At 42.9% G+C, this 17,972-nt stretch overlaps 1 protein-coding gene and 1 long non-coding RNA gene across 4 annotated transcripts in view; one reads left to right on the top strand and one right to left on the bottom strand.

Moving 5' to 3' along the window:
* LOC147244176 (transmembrane protein 132C) overlaps positions 1 to 4,938 on the bottom strand; it is a 157,170-nt gene extending 152,232 nt beyond the window's left edge. The window contains exons 1-2 of one of the 2 annotated variants that reach the window (XM_086187305.1): positions 4,700 to 4,938; positions 4,072 to 4,255 (exon numbers count right to left, since the gene is read on the bottom strand). In XM_086187305.1, the coding sequence (XP_086043431.1) occupies positions 4,072 to 4,123 (52 nt within the window). In that variant the 5' untranslated portion in view covers positions 4,124 to 4,255; positions 4,700 to 4,938. Of the gene's footprint in view, positions 1 to 4,071; positions 4,256 to 4,397; positions 4,458 to 4,699 lie in introns of those variants that run through there. The other variant, XM_086187306.1, reaches the window with a different exon arrangement.
* On the top strand, positions 2,159 to 16,277 carry LOC147244175 (uncharacterized). Of its 2 annotated transcripts, XR_015110383.1 has the most exons (5): positions 2,159 to 2,286; positions 4,082 to 4,280; positions 5,504 to 5,619; positions 5,718 to 5,813; positions 16,141 to 16,277. It is a non-coding gene; the product is annotated as an uncharacterized LOC147244175 (long non-coding RNA). The 2 variants fall into 2 exon arrangements; XR_015110382.1 differs by lacking the exon at positions 2,159 to 2,286 and having other exon boundaries at positions 3,887 to 4,280.
* The last annotated feature ends 1,695 nt before the right edge of the window (positions 16,278 to 17,972 follow it).

Below are 17,972 nucleotides of genomic sequence, written 5' to 3'. Positions count from 1 at the left end.
TCCCACTCTTTTTCAGCACGTTGCCCTTTAAGCCAAACATACAAACGTTTGAAGACCTGATGGAAACTGATACAGATTTATAGCTTTTTGCTAGCTGAGGTCCATATGACTGGAGTATTACTGAATAAATCACGTATACTTGCAAACGATGGACTGGTGACCGGTCCAGGGTGAACCCTGCCTCTCGTCTGAAGGCTGCTTGGATAGGCTCCAGTTAAAGTTACGATTTGTTGAAAACAAAATGCAACACTTCCTTAAAGAATCACAACTAATGACTTCCTCTGATAATAGCCTCCACAGACAGAGCGGAGAATATCTTAACCCTCGATTCATTTTATTTTCCTAATTGAAAAAAAAAAAGGCCACAGCTGGGAAAATAAGAGCATAGATGCTTTAAAAAAACAAACAAAAAACAGGGGTTCTATTGTAAACCTTTTAATTAATCCCAGTACTATTCACACAAAAAGCAAAGGGCAATCTCTTACAACTGTTAGGTGTAACACTTATATAATTAGTGTCACGAAGCCATACGAACGACTCCCCCGCAGGGTTCAAGAAAAAGGAAAGTTCAATAACTCAAAAACTCAAGTCACTCTGATGAGGAAAACTAAGCTAAACTTGATGAAGCATGGAATGAAAACGCAAACTTAACGTGACATGGAACGTGACATGGATTGGCGTAGCATGATTTGACACCAAGGACAAGACGAACTTGCACCAGACAAAGGGAAAAGCAGACTACATACACACATGAGGTGATGGGAACCAGGTGGGCACAGTCAGGGCCGGGGAGACAATCCCACTGGCAGTAAACACACCAGGGGAGAGTTAAATTTCAAAATAAAGCAAGAAACCACAAGACAAAGAACACCACTACATGCATGGACATGACAATTAGTGTGGCAGGTTTGCTTTTCTCATGAATACGCGTACTTGGCGATGACGCACCACGTAGCAGTGCAGAATATTCACATCACTTCTGGGAAAATGTCAGCTCCTGTATCATATTCTGTGGCGTTCAGCTGATATCTGCATTAATTTATGCAACCGCAGAATCAAGACTTTTCCCGAGGGGCCGATTAAAACCTTCTAGCACCCTTGTACACAGTCTGTCTCCATGTCAGATGCAGCGCATGAGTGAATATAACAGGAAATATTCAGACACTGGGGCAAAGCTGAGCAATTTAACATCATTGTGACTAAAGTTTCCAATAAACTAGATGAGAACACATCTGACATGTTTTGTGCCACAAGTGTCCAAAACCTGATTCTCTGGATTTTTCTTCTCTTCCGTTCACAACGCAAAATTAGCTCAGAATTCAAAATGTGAGATTCCTACGACTGATGTGGTGTCAGTTAAATCTTAAATTCTCTGTCTTGCAACTTGTATGAGTTACCATAAAGTGTTGACTAGGCAATTTTTCACACACACACACACACACACACCCCCCCCCCCCAAAACTTTTTTGTACTTGTCAAAGAAATGACAAAGCTCCACTACAATGTACAAAAACCTACCAGCCCATCACGCGCGAGACTGTATGCAGTATTTCCAACTGTCCTGATGGCTGGTCTGACAGAAGGTGAGTGTGTGTTCAGGTATCCTCGGCCTGTCAGTTCCTGTGTCTCACACAGAAAACCCAGAAGCTCTCAGTGAAAGCAATCAGATGGCCGGGGAGTTATAATATCCTCCTAGTCTCTGCACACCAGGGGTCTGACTGACAGGATGGAATTGGTGAAGTTTTTTTTTTTCTTTTTCTTTTTCTTTTTTTTCCTCTACATTCTCAAAGATCAAGAGCCTGACTGGCAGGACTTGGATCAATCATTTGGTTTAAATGTATGTTTGTGAGGTGGGCTTCACCTGATGAACTCACAATCAATGAGAACAATGTTCTACGATCCTTCCAGGGACCCTTCCGCCAAGACGCCTGAATAAAATGCTGGTGTTGTAGAATCGGCAACCATGGACTCGTATTATCTCAATATTTCTGGACTCAAAACATGCTCGGTATCAACTTTTCTGTGTGTGTGTGTGTGTGTGTGTGTGTGTGTGTGTGTGTGTGTGTGTGTGTGTGTGTGAGAATGTTGACACAGGCTGTTGAGACGAAATTCACTAGTGAAAAATACTTGTTTTCTGATGTGTCAACACAACGGTTAAAGTCTAGGGAGGTTTAGGCTAGAAAAAAAAAAAACCTTGGTAAAGCGAAGGAACATTCAATGGATTGTATTCAAATTGTGAAACTGGCAAGTGGAACTGTATTGTCAAGTAAACAGACAAGAAACCAAGTAAGTGCTAACTTTTACCATGAGCTGAAGGTAGGAGAATCTTTAAATTTACAAGTTGATCAACATTCCAGCACTCACTCACGTTCACATGCTTGAGACCAAAAGACACAGAACCCATCTGACAAGTCTCCCGCGGGTAGTTTAGGAAAGAGCAGACATATGGCAGGTGATTGGATGAACCGGCTAACTTCAACTGATCAGATCAACCAAGTGCTGTAAAAGCTGAAGTCAGATAGTCGAAAAGGAATAAAGCAACATTGTTCCCATGGAGAAAAAGTTTCAGTGGTGTTCTGAGCTCTTCCTCAGAAGCAGAAACACTCTCTAGTCCTGATATAACGAATGCTAAAGCAGCATCTACGCTAACCTTCTTGTTAGCGTAGATGCTAACCACCGTTGTTTCAATCAACCTTGCTGCTTTCATACTTAAAACAGAACCGTTATCACCTCAAAGGAGGCTGGGTTGTCCCTACGGCTGGTTGTTAGGACACAATCAAGTTAAATGTAACCGTATTATGAAGTTCTGAAACCAGGACACCTCAAGAGACGCACTAGCCTCGAACACTGTTGGCAGGGTTCAAGTCCAGTGTCTGACCGTGCTTGACTACACCACACAGGTTGCATGGATGGTGCTTTGCAGTGAGAAAAAAACAAGAAAACTCTCCCTGACCCCTTAAAAGATGTGCTGACAACTGAAGTTAGCTCCCAGGGGTTTGGCCTCCTTGCTAGCCCTTCTGCCTCCCTCCCTCACTGGGTGCGAGTTCATGTCCAGTGATGGACAGTCTGCACAATATAGGAGACACTAGCTTGGGGAGGTACAAATATTTCCTTAGAAACTGTTCCTTTAATTAACACACCTGAAATGAGTGCACTAGACCTGGTAAGACAAGGAGTAAGACATTTCGCCTCAAACTACAACGACTTTGACATTTTAATGAACCCACAGAACATTTGCAGGCGCCTCAGATGAAAGTTATTTTCACATCTTTCACCAAATGTTAAATATTCTCAAGCTGTATTTGAGGAAAGACGCCGTGTCTTGATGAGGTATTTGAAGATACAGTGCAAGCAAGGAGCTCAACTGTGGCTGTGCTGAATTATAGCCAAAATTATTTAAAAAAAATAAGAAGAATAATCATTTGTGACATGCAGACAAAGTTTTTGTAAATGTTCAGTCAATATGGCAGAATGTCTGTGTGAGAAATACATGTGAAGAACCAGAGGGTGTTTATCCCTTTGACTGACAAGTAAACAAGGATGTAGACATGTTTTTACTGCACAAAAGCATAAAATACACACCATAAAAAACAGAGCACAAACACACACACGTGCGCGCACACACACGCACACACATATCCATTCTTCCTGCTACTCAAACTTAGTGAAGACATTTCTCTTGTTGCTGCAGCTGCCTGATCTGCAGTAGTTACCTTACACAGACACACACACACACACACACACACATTGCATCAATGCTGCCTGCCACACAATCTCCAGGCAACTGTCACTGTTCATTCATGTTAATATAACAGGTCATTTTGCATTCTGCCACAACAGCTTACAGCTAATTGTGTGTCTCATAAATTATATATGTCCTGTTGGCTGAAAAGGAGCATTTTTTTCCACACAATGACTCAAAAACAAATGACTCAATAAAGCTTGAATCGCTCACACAGCTTTTTTTGTTTTTGTTTGTTTTGGGGTTTTTGTTTTTTGTTTTTTTTCCTAAAACGAGTCTTTAATGTTCCTTTCCTAAAGTGGTCACCGGTACGGACTGAGCTTTCTCACCTGTGCACAGGAGCAGAGCAGCGGCGAGTCCCACGCACTGACGCGGCTCCATGTCTCTCTCGCCCGTGTGTGCTCGCTTTTATTCGGGGGAAGCCGTGGGATAAGTCCCGAAGCAGAAAGCCTCACAACTTTGCTCGCAATGTGTCCCCTCCGAGCAGTTCTCCATTTAAACTTGTAGTTCCACCTGCCGCGACAGACACGAGGACACGGTCAGTGGGCCCAAATACACACACACACACACACACACACACACACACACACACACACACACACACACACACACATTCACATATATACATATATGTACAATCTCCCGTGAGAATTACCCCCAAATAATAATAAAGCAGATATCAAATCAGCTTTTCACTTCTTGCTCAGCCCACTCCTCTCGCCATCTTCTGAGTGTCTGGGGATAAAACAGGTGTGTGTTTGGTGGGGGGGGGGGGGGGGGGTGTTTTTTGAATCACATTTCCTTCCTAGCGTCCTAAATATCTGACACACGATTTTATCTCTCTGGGCTTCAGAGAAGAAAGAACAAAAATTCACTGAGGGTTCATCAATTAGCAAGACAAACGCAATTAAATGGAAATGAGATGAAGTGTCCGCGATGCTGGTGCAGTTTTCTTACCAGATCTCTGACTGAGAGCGATGCGCTTCGGTCCGCTTCTATTCATCCAACCAACGCTGTGTCCTCTTCATCAAGAGAAAAGAGAGAAGAAGAAAAAAAAAGTCCTTAAAAATCTTCCCAAATTAAATCTATAGCTTTTTTTTTTCTTCTTGGAGGATCAATCCATGTGACCAATCACAGCTGTAGGCATGAATCTGCGCTGTCTATGAAAAATAGTCCCCTCCTCAACTTTCCAGGTGGCGATGAGGCGCAGAGTGAGCGGAGGATGCGGAGCTGCTGCCGCTCTGCCCGCACGCTGAGCTGCCTCTGGAGCGGAGCGTGTGTGTGTGTGTGTGTGTGTGTGTGTGTGTGTGTGTGTGTGTGTGTGTTTGTGCGCGCGCGCGCGCGCAGGGATGGATGGATGGGACTCCAGGCTGGTGTTGGCAAATTAGACGAGCCGCGAGCGTCGCGTCAGCAAGCATTCAAGCCCCAGCTCACACGGGAATAGTAGTGTCTTTTTGTCCCAGACCTTTGGAGGGAACAAAAAGTGAAGCGTAGAGAGGAAGATTAATTACATTTTAGATTTGATAGTCTGCTTGGAGGTGTCCTCTTGATGGCAAAATAACAGTTTAAAACACAAAAAGAAGAAGAAGCGACATTGCCACAGTAGAAAAGAAGAGAAACGTCTTTAACTCTGTCTCTAAATTGGCTCTAAACTCATGATAAAGTGGATGGCAATAACACAAAACCCGCATTATAGTAAATATCTATTTTAACTCTCCTATAACAGGATGGATCATTACTGACTGTCTATTCTGTTAAAAGGAGGAGGAGAGTGCTGCAACCTGTTGGGCCCCGGCTGCTCATGAGAACCAACAGTGCCCCCTACAGGCTACCTGCGACTGCTCCACTCAGCATCTCAATGACTCAGGGATGAGAAGGTGCTGCAGAAATATGAATGTGCCTCTGAACAAGGACAAACACGTTGATGTACATAAAAGAGCTGCCACATCTTACACAGTAAACAATGTGTTTGCAGAGCTGCATCATCGGCTGCGGGCTTGTAAGCCGTGACTCTCGTGTGGCCGTTTGACTTGTGCATGGGTGAACGGGTTGAGGGAATCGTGCAAACAAGGTGGGTCTTGTTAAGGTGATGTCTCTCTGCCAAGGCATGTTAATTCTTACAGCACACAGGTTGAATCCCTGAATTAAAAAAGGGTCAGTTTAAGAAAACACACTTCAGAAAAGGCAAAAGATCAAGGTAAGACTTTACAAAGGGGATACATTAATAATGTCTAGTTAATTAATATATATAATATATAATAATATATATATGCACACACACACACACACACACATATATATATATATATATATATATATATATATATATATATATATGTATGCTGAACAGTCATTGATCAATTAATGAGCATAATTTTCTATTTATTAATGCTCTTTGTGTGACTCCTGGTGGGGAACTACTTTTTCTCCACCCTTTACCGTCTCCTCTCTCCTGAATCCTAGCTACTTTCACCTGATCCTTTACATGCTTTTCTTTCTGTAAACCCAAGAACACTAAATATGTCCTCTGGAACCTGCAGAGCCCTGAAACTTTCTCCATTCACACTTTTCAAACACTGTTTGTACATTGTTTTCCAAATGTCAACTGTACCAGACTGGGTGACCAATAGTTCTGTTTTATTGATACTAAACACACTGGTTTTATGATTTGCGTCCCTGTTACATCAGCATTTGCTGTATGACCCATAAAGCTGACATGAACACCATTACTAAATGATTACAAGGTACATTAGTTAACTAATGGTAATGAAGCATTAACTAACCGTTACTAACACACCCTCATTGGTGATAGAGCGTACGAAACCTCTACTTTCAGGTAGAGATGGTCTAGTAGAGCCTCTTGTGTAGCCTGCTAGCTGCTGGTGTTCATGCTCCTCAGCACCACAGCGCTACACACCCATTACAGGACCATCCAGTGGGGTTGGGGGACAGGAGCCCACTGACTCCGTCAGCATGCTCTGTTCTTGGGGGACCTGTAACAGTGAGCTTGGACCCCCACTGTAGCCTGTAAGAGGGACCTTGATGAAGACAGGTGACGGAGCTTTCAGGCGACGTGGTGCGAGAAAAAAAATTGTTGTAATACCGTTAATAAACTAATACTGACACTGAAAAAATAATGTGACTAAACTATGCACCAATCCTGATATTTTCTGTGGTTTTGTGGTATTTTCTATGAATTTAAACTGAGTTAAAAAGTTTATTCCATGGTCTTAGTGTAAGGAAAGCCTATGCTAAGTAAAACTAGTCTAGAACTGCCACTGCTCCCTGAATTCAATCTTAAGATATACAATTATTATGTTTCCTGCATTAAACAACTACGTGTCCGGGAACATGTTATTACTTGATGTTCTGAACAATGTTAATTCAAAACTGTTGACGAGTCGCGAGAGACAGATGATGGTTAGTCATATTCACGTTGGGACAGCATCAATTGAAACTGTCGCTAGTTGAAAACATTAAATGGTTTCTTGTCAGCCTGTCATTACAGTATCACCTCTGATTTGCCCACATCCTTTTCTCTCTCTTCTGCTTTCTCTCTCTTCTTTTAGATATTCTGAAGACATGTGTAGGTCCGTCCTTTAAAATCCTTGTAACGTGGGTGATGTAGGAGAGTTTATTGCAGTCACTATAAAGCAAATTATGAGCCCAAAACATAAAATATTAAATGTCCATCTAGAGTAATGTAGAAGGAGAACACTTTTCTTCTTTTGAGTTTGTAATACTTTGACTGGTATACATATGTACTTGATATTTTTAACATAAACATTCAAGATCCTTTTTATTACACTATAGTCACATCTTTCATTGGAGACCGTCTGGAGCTGTTAGTTTCATTCAGACAACGTTACTGTACGGACATTCTTGGAAGCAGCAGTTGATTTCACAAGCCTGAACTCATTCTGCATGGCCTGTTTCACCCAACACTAAGTATTTGATAAGCTACTGATGAAAGAGGCAAAAATAGACTTAAAACAGATTATCTGATGCTAGCGTTAGAGGAGGAGAAAGACATTACTTCATCCCGCTCAGAGACATATTCTGGCTTGGAAATCTAAACTACCGGCTCTCAGTGAGCACAGTCCCAGGGGGATGATTCTGTTTGGTGCTCAGCGTCTCCTTTCTTTTGTTTCTGGTGCAGGTTGGTACGGCTGCATGCTACTTGGGAGATGCTCCTCTTGCGTAATGAACAGAATAAGTTGACTTGTTTTGAATGCTGTCATTAGAAAATTTCTTTTCATGCTCACACAAAGGGCAGCGGAAGTGATAATGCACTCAAAACAACTATTCACGAAGATGTTTTCTGTCCTGCATACTTCTTTGTGATGCCAGTATTCATTTAAGAGCAAATAACATAGCTTGAAGCTAACGGTGACTGACAGCTAACAGCATTGTCCAATAACATTTGTATAATAAATCATTAAGTGTTTTATTTAGTATAATCCAAGTCCTCTATGTTCAGTAATCCACAAACAATTGGATATGCGCTAAAAACAAAACTACAACACATTTCGGGTAGTTTTGCGGTTGTTAGCCATTGTTTACAGTCACCATTAGCTTCAAGCTAAATAAAAGTGTTTAACTCTCCTTGCATTCTGGTGTCACAAAAAGTGACAAAGGAAAAAAAATTTTAAAAATTATTAAAGTTTTACTTTATATTGTGATGTTCAGTGTCGTTTAGAATATAACCACAGGGCTAGACATTGTGTTATCTACAGATGAATTGTCCTGTAAACATTCTAAGAAAGGCTGCAGTGGTAGAGTCATGGAGGTCGCGCACATGTTCATAGGTGGGTAGACGTGTTGTATAGTGTACCTGAAGGAAGCCTGGCGATTGTTTCATCGAAAGAAGCTGCAGCGACAGCACGTCAAGGCTAGCTGATGACTGTCTCTCAGATACCAATGTTTTGTTTGAGATGGATCATCAACATTACTAAGCATAGCCTGTCATGATTCATCCAGGTCAATATTGAGCATTTCTAAACACTAATATCTGAAAAGTTGATAGCTTTCTTCCACTGGATCGTAAACAAGGTATTTATTGATTTGACAGTCGCTGCTAGATCCTTGGTATTGGGGGCTTCAAAGCGCTTACTGTAATTGTCAATGTCGACCCTGTGGGTGACCTCTGTTTTGTGTGTTTGTGTCTGGTAATGTGGCCGATTAAGGTTTCCGTCCATTGTCAGTCACATGTTTGGCCTTGCATCTTGTATCATTTTCTTGCATTTGTCTTGGTATTTCTACACCTGACCTACAAAGGTCTTAAGTCATTTTTAGGCAAGGTTTGTCTGGGTTTGCACAGCGTGGCTCAGAGGTAGAGTGGTCGTCTAAAAACCAAAGGGTCGCTGGTTTGATCCTCACTTCCCCTGGTGACCATGTCGAAGATGATGATGAGAAAGATACTGAACCCCCAATTGCTCCTGATGGCCCTGCGATGGACTGGTGACCAGGGTGAACCAAACCTCTCACCCAATATCAGCTGGAATAGGCTCCAGCCCCTGCACCCCACCCCACACGACCCTTTACGGATAAGCAGTATAGAAAATGGATGGATGGGTGTCTGGTTTTGCGCTTTTTGTATTTTCAGTACCGTCAAATACCAGGAGGAAACTGTATATGAGATCGGATCTGACGTGTTCTCATAGGTTTGTAACCAAAAGCGAGAGTTGGGCTTTGATCAGCACTATGCCCAGGCTGGCATGTCTGACTTGTCTTTGTGCAGCTTTGTTCAGCACCTTTCACGACTTGAAAGTCAAGGCCAAGTCATGGTTGCTAGAATTAAATTTATAAATTTCATCATCTGCCAACTGTATCCCATATGTGTGCACACTACAAGCACACGATACCTTTATTCAGTTCAATTAAATAAACCTTTAATGTCCCAGGAGGGCAACTCTGGTTTCGCATGAGAAGCATAAAAAACATACAGATGATCAAAAAGTTAACATCAAGTTCATAAAGTTAAATACTAAGAGGTGGACTGCAGTTGTTCATGGCACCAGTCCCTTAGGGATGAAGGACGCTTGAGCTTATGCACTCTTGAACCAGGAAACCCAGTACCTCATTGCGTGGGATGGGTTGGCCATGATGGAAGTATTTCACATTTTGGAAATAAACTGTATCTTGTGGCCAAGAATCAAAGCAAGTGAACAAGTCACAGCATATAGTAACAAATTAAACACATTTTGGGATAAAATTATATCTCAGGCCCGTAAATTCTTCTTATTGTGGGAGCAAGTTATATCTCATGCCCACGAATTATTCAAACTATAGGATCATATCGCATTTTGGCTAAAAAAAAATTTCACTCTTTATGTCGCTTCAGGGTTCCTCCTATCATTACTCCTTGATTCAACTCATTATGAGGCAGCCACAAAAAAAACCCTTTGCCTCATGTATGGTGAGGTGGATGTTATTGTCTCCTGGGTAAGTGTGTATAATGTGTGCATAGACGGACTCCCAATCATAGTATCTATAGAAGGACGGGTGAAAGAATACGCGTTTTAGTCTGCAGCTGTCCTAGTCTGGGTAAACACAGCTTAGATCTGCTGCTTCCACTGCCACTTCACAAGCCATCTGTTGTGAACATATTAAATGAACAGACCTGAAGTCGCAGTGAGAATATGAGCATTTGCTTGCAGCTGACATCATCCCCACAGCTTTGGATGTGTTTGCCATAATAGTCCTGAGTATTGCAAACACCTATTGGTAAACAGCCAATATAGCATTTCCTTGGGTGATGTTTGCTAGTAACGCTGTTCATTCAACTAGCCTTGCTACGTACGCCGTGGTGCGATGAACAGAAGAGCAGCTCCTCCACCATTGACCTGTACAACAGCAGCACATTTGGGGATGTGGAAGGAATCTTAACAGGCTGGCTGTAGTATAATCAGACTGGTCTTTCTCAACTGAGCAGGTTAGCTGGATGTCAACTCCACTGTAGCATTTCTTTTTAACGAGAAAAGATTTAGCAGTTAAAATGTTTTCTTTATAATGCCTCGGCTATTGATGCAGAGAAAAGGAGGGAGCAGTGGAATGAGTCATTAAATTGTCCCCCTCCCCCCGCCCCTTTGATGTCGTTTTCATCACATGTTAATTAAAGGTCATTAGAAGAGGCTGACCTGATTAGCAATGCAAAAAAAAAAATTGTTTTATGTCCATCTCACAGCGGGGGCACTTCATACAAAACAATATCATGAAGCTCTGATAAATGAGAGTACAAAGGTAAATGCACAATGACAGCGATATGTTATGAATAATAGATCAAGTGTTACTGTGAAACACTTCCCCCACATTTTAGATATTCCTCTACACACACGGACGACCAAAGAGGTCAGAGACAGAGTGGCACTAAAATTCAGTGTGAAATGGGAACATTTGGAGAGGAACATTAGTGAAGTAAACATGAGGATTCTGATTTGGCTGATGACAAAGCGTCCCATAAGTACAGTGCATGCAATTTATTCATGACAAAACAGTAAAACTGTGCTGAGCAAACTCACTGATAAACTTATTCATGCTGCAAATGTTTGTGAAGACTCTCAGTCATTCAGGTCGGAACCAAGGAGGGTTCAATTTGGGTGCACTTCTTTGCACATACTTACTAGATACTGCATACAAAGATCCATCCATCCATCCATGGAGCCTACCCAGGTGACATCGGGTGAGAGGCGGGGTTCACCCTGGACGGGTCACCAGTCCATCACAGGGCCATCAGGAGCAATTAGGGTTCAGTATCTTGCTCAAGGACACTTGGACATGGTCACCGGGGAAAGTGAGGATCAAACCAGTGACCCTTTGGTTACCAGACGGCCACTCTACCTCTGAGCCATTCTGCCCCTTCCTCCACCAAGGTATTCAAACTATTTTGAGTTCCTGCGATCAGACAGAGAAACAAACCGATGCTAGGGATAATGTTACTCAAGGAGCTTCCTAATTTGGGGGTACGTAAGGGTGCTCTAACTCCAGGAGTTAATTTCCTTTGGCCTGAATCCGTTGATGAGTTTGTCAGTTCGGAACATTTCCTTTTGGTACCGTTTTGTTTTACATAAACATCCAAGCAATCCAAAATGCCGCACTACAAACCATCTTACATGGCGGTATTGCTGCAGTAAGTTGGTTTGCCATCTGCTAATGAGCCCAGAAGAAGAACGTTCACCATGTTTTGGGGTCAGATGTGTCTGGAAAGGAGCAAAAGAGTTACCAAAGGAAGAGGGTTCTGTGTTCTGACTATTTCTATTTTTTGAATATATTGTTCTTTACTTCTTCGCAAGCTGGGACAGTTTGGATGCTCCGAATCTTCCAAAAAAAATGCGTTCATCCCACCTCCCCGCTCATTCATTGGCCAGGAATCAGCAACCAGGAAGTTGCGCTGCATCCCTTGTTTTAGATGCAGTCTTTGAGATAAAGTGATTGTGATTGATTGTAAATAAAATGCACTAAAATGTGTCACTATTGTTCTCCAAGGCCAGTGCTTAAGACAACAGGCCCCATTCATGAAATGTTCATACACTCGATGGGACTTTGTGATCCTGTGCTTCAGTGTCACAGACGGGACACAAGGTCTGCTGGCCATTTGTAACTCCTAATGTCAGGTGTCAGTCCACCTGTCGTTGGATCAGACCAGGGTCAGATCAAACCCTTCCCAAAGATGAATCACACCAGAGCTCTGTAAAAGTGTCCCGAGACCACCCATACCCGCAAGGTCTCAGTCTGCTTGCTTGGTGTGCAATCGGAGTACAGCCGCTGTGCTGAAACGTGCCCAAACAAACCAAACTAAACAAGGTGCAGTGGATTGATTGAGGTATTGATTCACCATTTTGACACAGCCTCCTTCATTCCTCTTTCAAATCATCACTCATGCATCCACCTTGTTGTCCTAAAAGCAGCATCCCCTCTCCTTCAGAGCTGTCCCTCCTGTGTTTTGCACCATGCTGAGGCTGTGTATTTCTATGAAAGGTGAAACGTCCTCAATTATCTCCAACTAAGTCCACTTGCCCTCAATTGAACCCTGCTGGGCCATGTTGGGGATGTTGATGGTGATGAGTTGTGTCACATTCGTGATTTCCCACACTCTGAAAAGGACAAGGTACCCACTTCTGTCTCAAAAAACGGAATAATTTATATCTCGTTTTCTCTAAAATATCCAACTGTTAGTGCTTTACTCCACATGATTTTTATCCTCCACTTAATATACATGGTAGAGAAATGTAAAACTTGGGCTATGCTTGAGACAAAGGCAGTCTGGGTGATGTATGGTCAGACATTTTTGGAAATAGGATAATATGGAGCCGATTTTCTGAAAAGGCATTCATCGTGTAGCTCCGAGTTTTTCAAATGAATAATGACAGGAAGAATTGTGCAAAGAATTCTAAGAGGACTTGAAAGTTCAAGTCCTTGTTCCTTCTCTCGCCTCCACACACCCAGCCAATCGAAGTACGAGGTGGACAGTCAGAATTGTCCATTTTGGAATGTTTGAAATTCCTGGACACTCTGTTTATGAATTAAAGTGATATTTAACTCAAAAAGCGTCATTTATTTTCATGACATGTTTGCACCCAGAAATATTGAATTCATGAAGATGTTTTCACCTTACATGGCATCTTGGTGAATCCAGAATTTTGAGCCACGTTAGCCACAAACATGTAGCTGGAAGCTGAGGAGCCCAAATAACAGCAAAAATATACAAATGTCTGTTTACAAACTCACAAAGGCATCATGAAGTATAACCCAAGTCTTTGCTATTCAGCTGTATGCTCAAGAGTTCACAAACAGTTTGATTTGAGCTAAAAACTACATAACTAATAAGTTCCAGGTCTAAAAATGATGTCATGAGCGTCACCAGCTTGCACATTCAGTTGAAATCCCGTATCCCTGTAGGTTAATTGGGCAGGGCTCTGCAAAAAAGAAGTTACGCTGTACACCATGTGAGATAAATTGTAGTCAAGACCAAAGCCTAGACCAAGTCAGGACCAAAACCAGAGTGAACTACAGTAAAAGGTCAAGACCAGAGCCAGTACAGACCTTGATAAGTGTGCTGTTGACAGTATCGAATAGCACCGAAGTTTGTCTCGATATGAAATCTTTATGGTTTGTGTAGCTAAATTAATTAATAAGCTGAGATGGCATCTTAGTAATATCAGTTGTGGTCTTGACAGTTAAAAAGTGGGCAATTCCAAGACAGGACTGAAACTAGAACAAAAACAAACAAAAATAGAAAGCTGTACTTGGCTGTCTGAGGCTGTAGCGTCCCCTTACGCATCTGTGCCCATTGGTCCTGACAACGTCGGATTTTGCGTAAAGGAGCAGACTTAGGCGTCTACTATGGGCTGCACGAGTCACTTCCTGTGTCTAGAGAAGATGCACTTACACTTCTGTACGTCAGGTGAAGACAGCATAGGGCAATTTTGATGACAATCAGAAGATCTTTGTTGTGTCTGACTTACTTGTTGTAGCGAGCAGATGGCGCTAAGACTAAGGGTCAGTACAGACCTGTAGGTGTCTTCAAGGCTTGAATGTTTATCAAACATGTAAAGTTTGGAAAAGATCCGACCATGTGGTAAGGATTTACAACAGCTTTCTTTTTCATGGCGAATGATCAAAATTCGGAGGACCTCCTACAACCTCATAGTTGTGACGCAGCATAAAAAGCTTCGTTAAATTATATCGCCTAGGGGTGCAGAAGATGTGAGTCAAATTTGAAGAAAATTGTCCCGAGTGAAAGTTCCTCTGGAGATGGCAGAAAATTACAAAATATTCAAAATGGCTCTTTCGCTTTTTTTCTAGGTCACGTTACACATGCATACTGAATTTTTTGTACGTAGATAAAACCCACTGCTGGGGTAGAATTTCATCAAATTTATAGGGAGCCCCATCCAGGCATTTTTGCACGACTATGAACAAAACCTATGAAATACATAAATACTAACCAGGCCTGGCTTTCCTGCGAAGTTTTTAAGCACGTTTTGGCACTCAAAAAGAAGATTCATTTGTCACAATTACAATAACAGTTCTCTGCATGTCAAGAGGGCTCTGGCACTGTGACTCTAATCAGGTTCTAATAAGAAATGCAGTCACATATAAGAAGAAAAGAGCGAAGTAAAAGCTGATGCTCAGCACTAATTTCTGCTTCTCCGTTTTCATGCCCTCCGCTTGGTCCCTGTGTTGCGATCTTCGGCTCACGTCAGGGTGGAGTAATTAACATTTATCAGTCTCCGGGAGAGACCTTTGCCCACAAGAGGAGAGCGATGAGAAACCTACCGTGGTCTTTACACGCCCACTGCTACGCTCCCTCAGTCATTACCACTAACAGGTCATCAGGGGAGCAAGGCCCGACTGTCATCAGCTGCCATTATCCGCTGTAGAGCAGGTAATACTGATTGACTGGCCAATTGGATGTGGCGTGTATTACTTGTAAAGTTCATGACCAGCGATAAAGACATTAGATTTAATGGTCTAATTTGCTCCCATATCAGTAATTTTTTTTTTTTTTTTAAGAAAAAATTGGCCGATAATTACCAGTCAAACCAATGTTAATGTCTTCCTTTGTGCTCACACTGCCGTTAGTGAAGTAATGTATCGAGTACGTTTGTTGGCATGCGGCGATAGTTTTGAATTGAATGAAACCTCAGGAGTATAATCAACTACATACTCACGCAGGTCAGTGGAGCTGATGGTGTTTTCTCTGGGCTTCTCTCTGCCCGCCCCATTCTTAGGAGCGCAATATCTCACTAACACCTGGAGGGATTTAATGCCAGAAATGTTCACTGGGACTCATGGAAGAACTCATTAGATTTTGGTGGTGAAATATAAAGATCACCGTGTCCAAAAGTCCCTGGCAGATTCCCTCCTCCCTACTCACTATCTATGCTCATGACCGGAGCAGATGCTGTCACCTTGATTCACTGTGGCTGCCATGCCAACAAGCCTGGGTCTTTAGCACTGCGGTCAGCAGTGTTGAGTCTTACCAAGTAATGCATTACTGTAATCAGATTACATTTCCCTGTAACAATAACAAAGTAATGCAAAGACATTGCTGTAATATTACAGTTTCTAATTATAAAAACCATCTCATTACTTACCGTTCTTTGACTGTCTGGATAACAGGAGGACAGGAAAACAAATCAAACGTGTATTTTCTGGCATGTTTACATTCCAGACGGAGACGGAACAGGAGGGGAGGAGACAATTTTACTGTTCAGATATATAAGTATAATTCACACTCCTTCCAGTGTGGTGCAAGAAAGGATAAGAATGTCAGTTTAGCTTTATATTCTTAATTGGCAATAAAGCAAGAGTGTGTCACACCGCGGTGTGGTGGTGGTTATTTGTCTTGTCACTTCCTGTCTTATTGTGAAATATTGACTCTCCTCTCGTTTCAGGTCTCTCACCCTTCACGTGTGTCTACGGCTGCCAACCTCCAGTGTTGGCTGATTTGAAACCAGAGGTTTCGGTTCCTTCCGCCCACGCCCTGGTACGCCGCTGCCGCCGCATCTGGGCAGCTGCTCGCCAAGTGCTTATCCGGCAGGGGGACAGAGTCAAGAGGGCTGCAGACCGTAAACGTCATCCTGCGCCTGAGTATCGGCCTGGGCAGAGAGTGTGGCTAGCTGCAAAGGATCTCTGTCTCAACATACCCTCCAAGAAGCTGGCTCCACGGTTTGTCGGTCCCTTCCCCATAGCCAAGGTCGTTAGTCCGGCTGCTGTCCGACTCTGCCTGCCAAGGTCTCTCCATGTCCTCCCCACGTTTCACGTCAGCCAGGTCAAGCCCACACAGGAGAGCCCCATGGTTCTGGCCGCCAGACCACCTCCACCGTTGGAAGCAGAAGATGGTGGCCCGTTATATAAGGTCAGGAAACTGCTAGCCGTTCGCAACAGAGGTCGGGGCAAGCAGTTTTTGTGGACTGGGAGGGGTACGACGGGCCTGAGGAGAGACAGTGGGTTCCTCAGAGTTGATGACCCTTCCCTCATTCAGGACTTTTACAGGGACCACCCAGACATTCCTGGGCCGTCAAGTGTCAGCCCGAGCGGGGGGGGGGGGGGGGGGGGGGGGGTGTACTGTCACACCGCGGTGAGGTGGTGGTTATTTGTCTTGTCACTTCCTGTCTTATTGTGAAACATTGACTCTCCTATCATTTCAGGTCACTTGCCCTTCCTCCTGTGCCAGGCTGATTGTTTCCACCTGTGTCCCCTTACCTTGTGTTTAAATAGTCCTTGTCTCCCCTTGTCCACTGCCAGTGTGTTTCGTCCTCGTGCATTCACCCAAGCCAGAGATTCAAAGCCCTGCCACAGCCTTGATCAAGTTACGCAGCCGTGCCTGTTGTTTTCTGTTTGCATCCCTCTGAGAGAGTTTTTGGTTGTAAGTTTTATACCTTAGTCCAGGGTTAGTAGTTTCGTTTACAGCCCTTTTTCTTTCCTCTGCTTGGAGCGATTTTTCGTTGGTTAACTTTCGTAGTCCTAGGCCTCCAGTTTTCAGGAGTGCTTTTGAGTTTCCTTCATTCTGTCTTTTTTTCCTCCACAGTTGGAGTGATATTCATTTATTGATAATATTTGATAGCGTTTGTGTTTTCCTCCTTGATTGGAGCGATTTTCATTTTGTATCTGTTTCATAGCTCTGAGTAGATTAGTTTAATTTTCAAAGCCCTTTGATTTCTCTGCTCAGAGCATCATGCAATAAAATCCCTTGCTGTGAACCCTGCATCTGTGTCCTGTGTCTGAGCCTGGTCCTGTCAGTGCATCTCAGGTAATGTTACAGAGTCATCCAAAAGTAATGTGACTACTACTGTGACTAGTTACTTTCAGCAGTGAGTGGTTAAAGAAGTAAAACATTACTTTTATTAAAAAAAAAAAATTAACTCGTAATGTGTAGTTTGTTTTGGGTTTTTGAGCAACTACACAGTCCGTGAGCATATTTGGTACCCTGTAAACTCAGGTTCAAGACAAGTGGGATGACCTGTCGTGATGTCATCAGAGGCGTAGCCCAGAGTATGAGCCTTATGAAGGGCCTCCAGGTTAGGACGACCCCTGTGTGAGGCACCGGAGTGACGAGTCAATCACGTAGTTCATTTTATCCCTAATAATTAGAAAAAATAAAACTGTCCCGATCCCTCTTTCAACAAACTGTTGTTTTTTACGAACATATTTACATTCTTCTTGCAGCACAGCTCTTTGCTTTTATCAGCGGCCATTTCCAAACACAACCTGAGCACAGATCTCA

Source organism: Aulostomus chinensis, chromosome 19, assembly GCF_037954235.1.
Source record: "Aulostomus chinensis isolate RoL2024-O1b breed Wild chromosome 19, RoL_Achi_v1.0, whole genome shotgun sequence".
Taxonomy (NCBI): Eukaryota; Metazoa; Chordata; class Actinopteri; order Syngnathiformes; family Aulostomidae; genus Aulostomus; species Aulostomus chinensis.
Note: the sequence above shows the minus strand (reverse complement) of the source record. Positions and strands in the feature narration are given on the sequence as shown.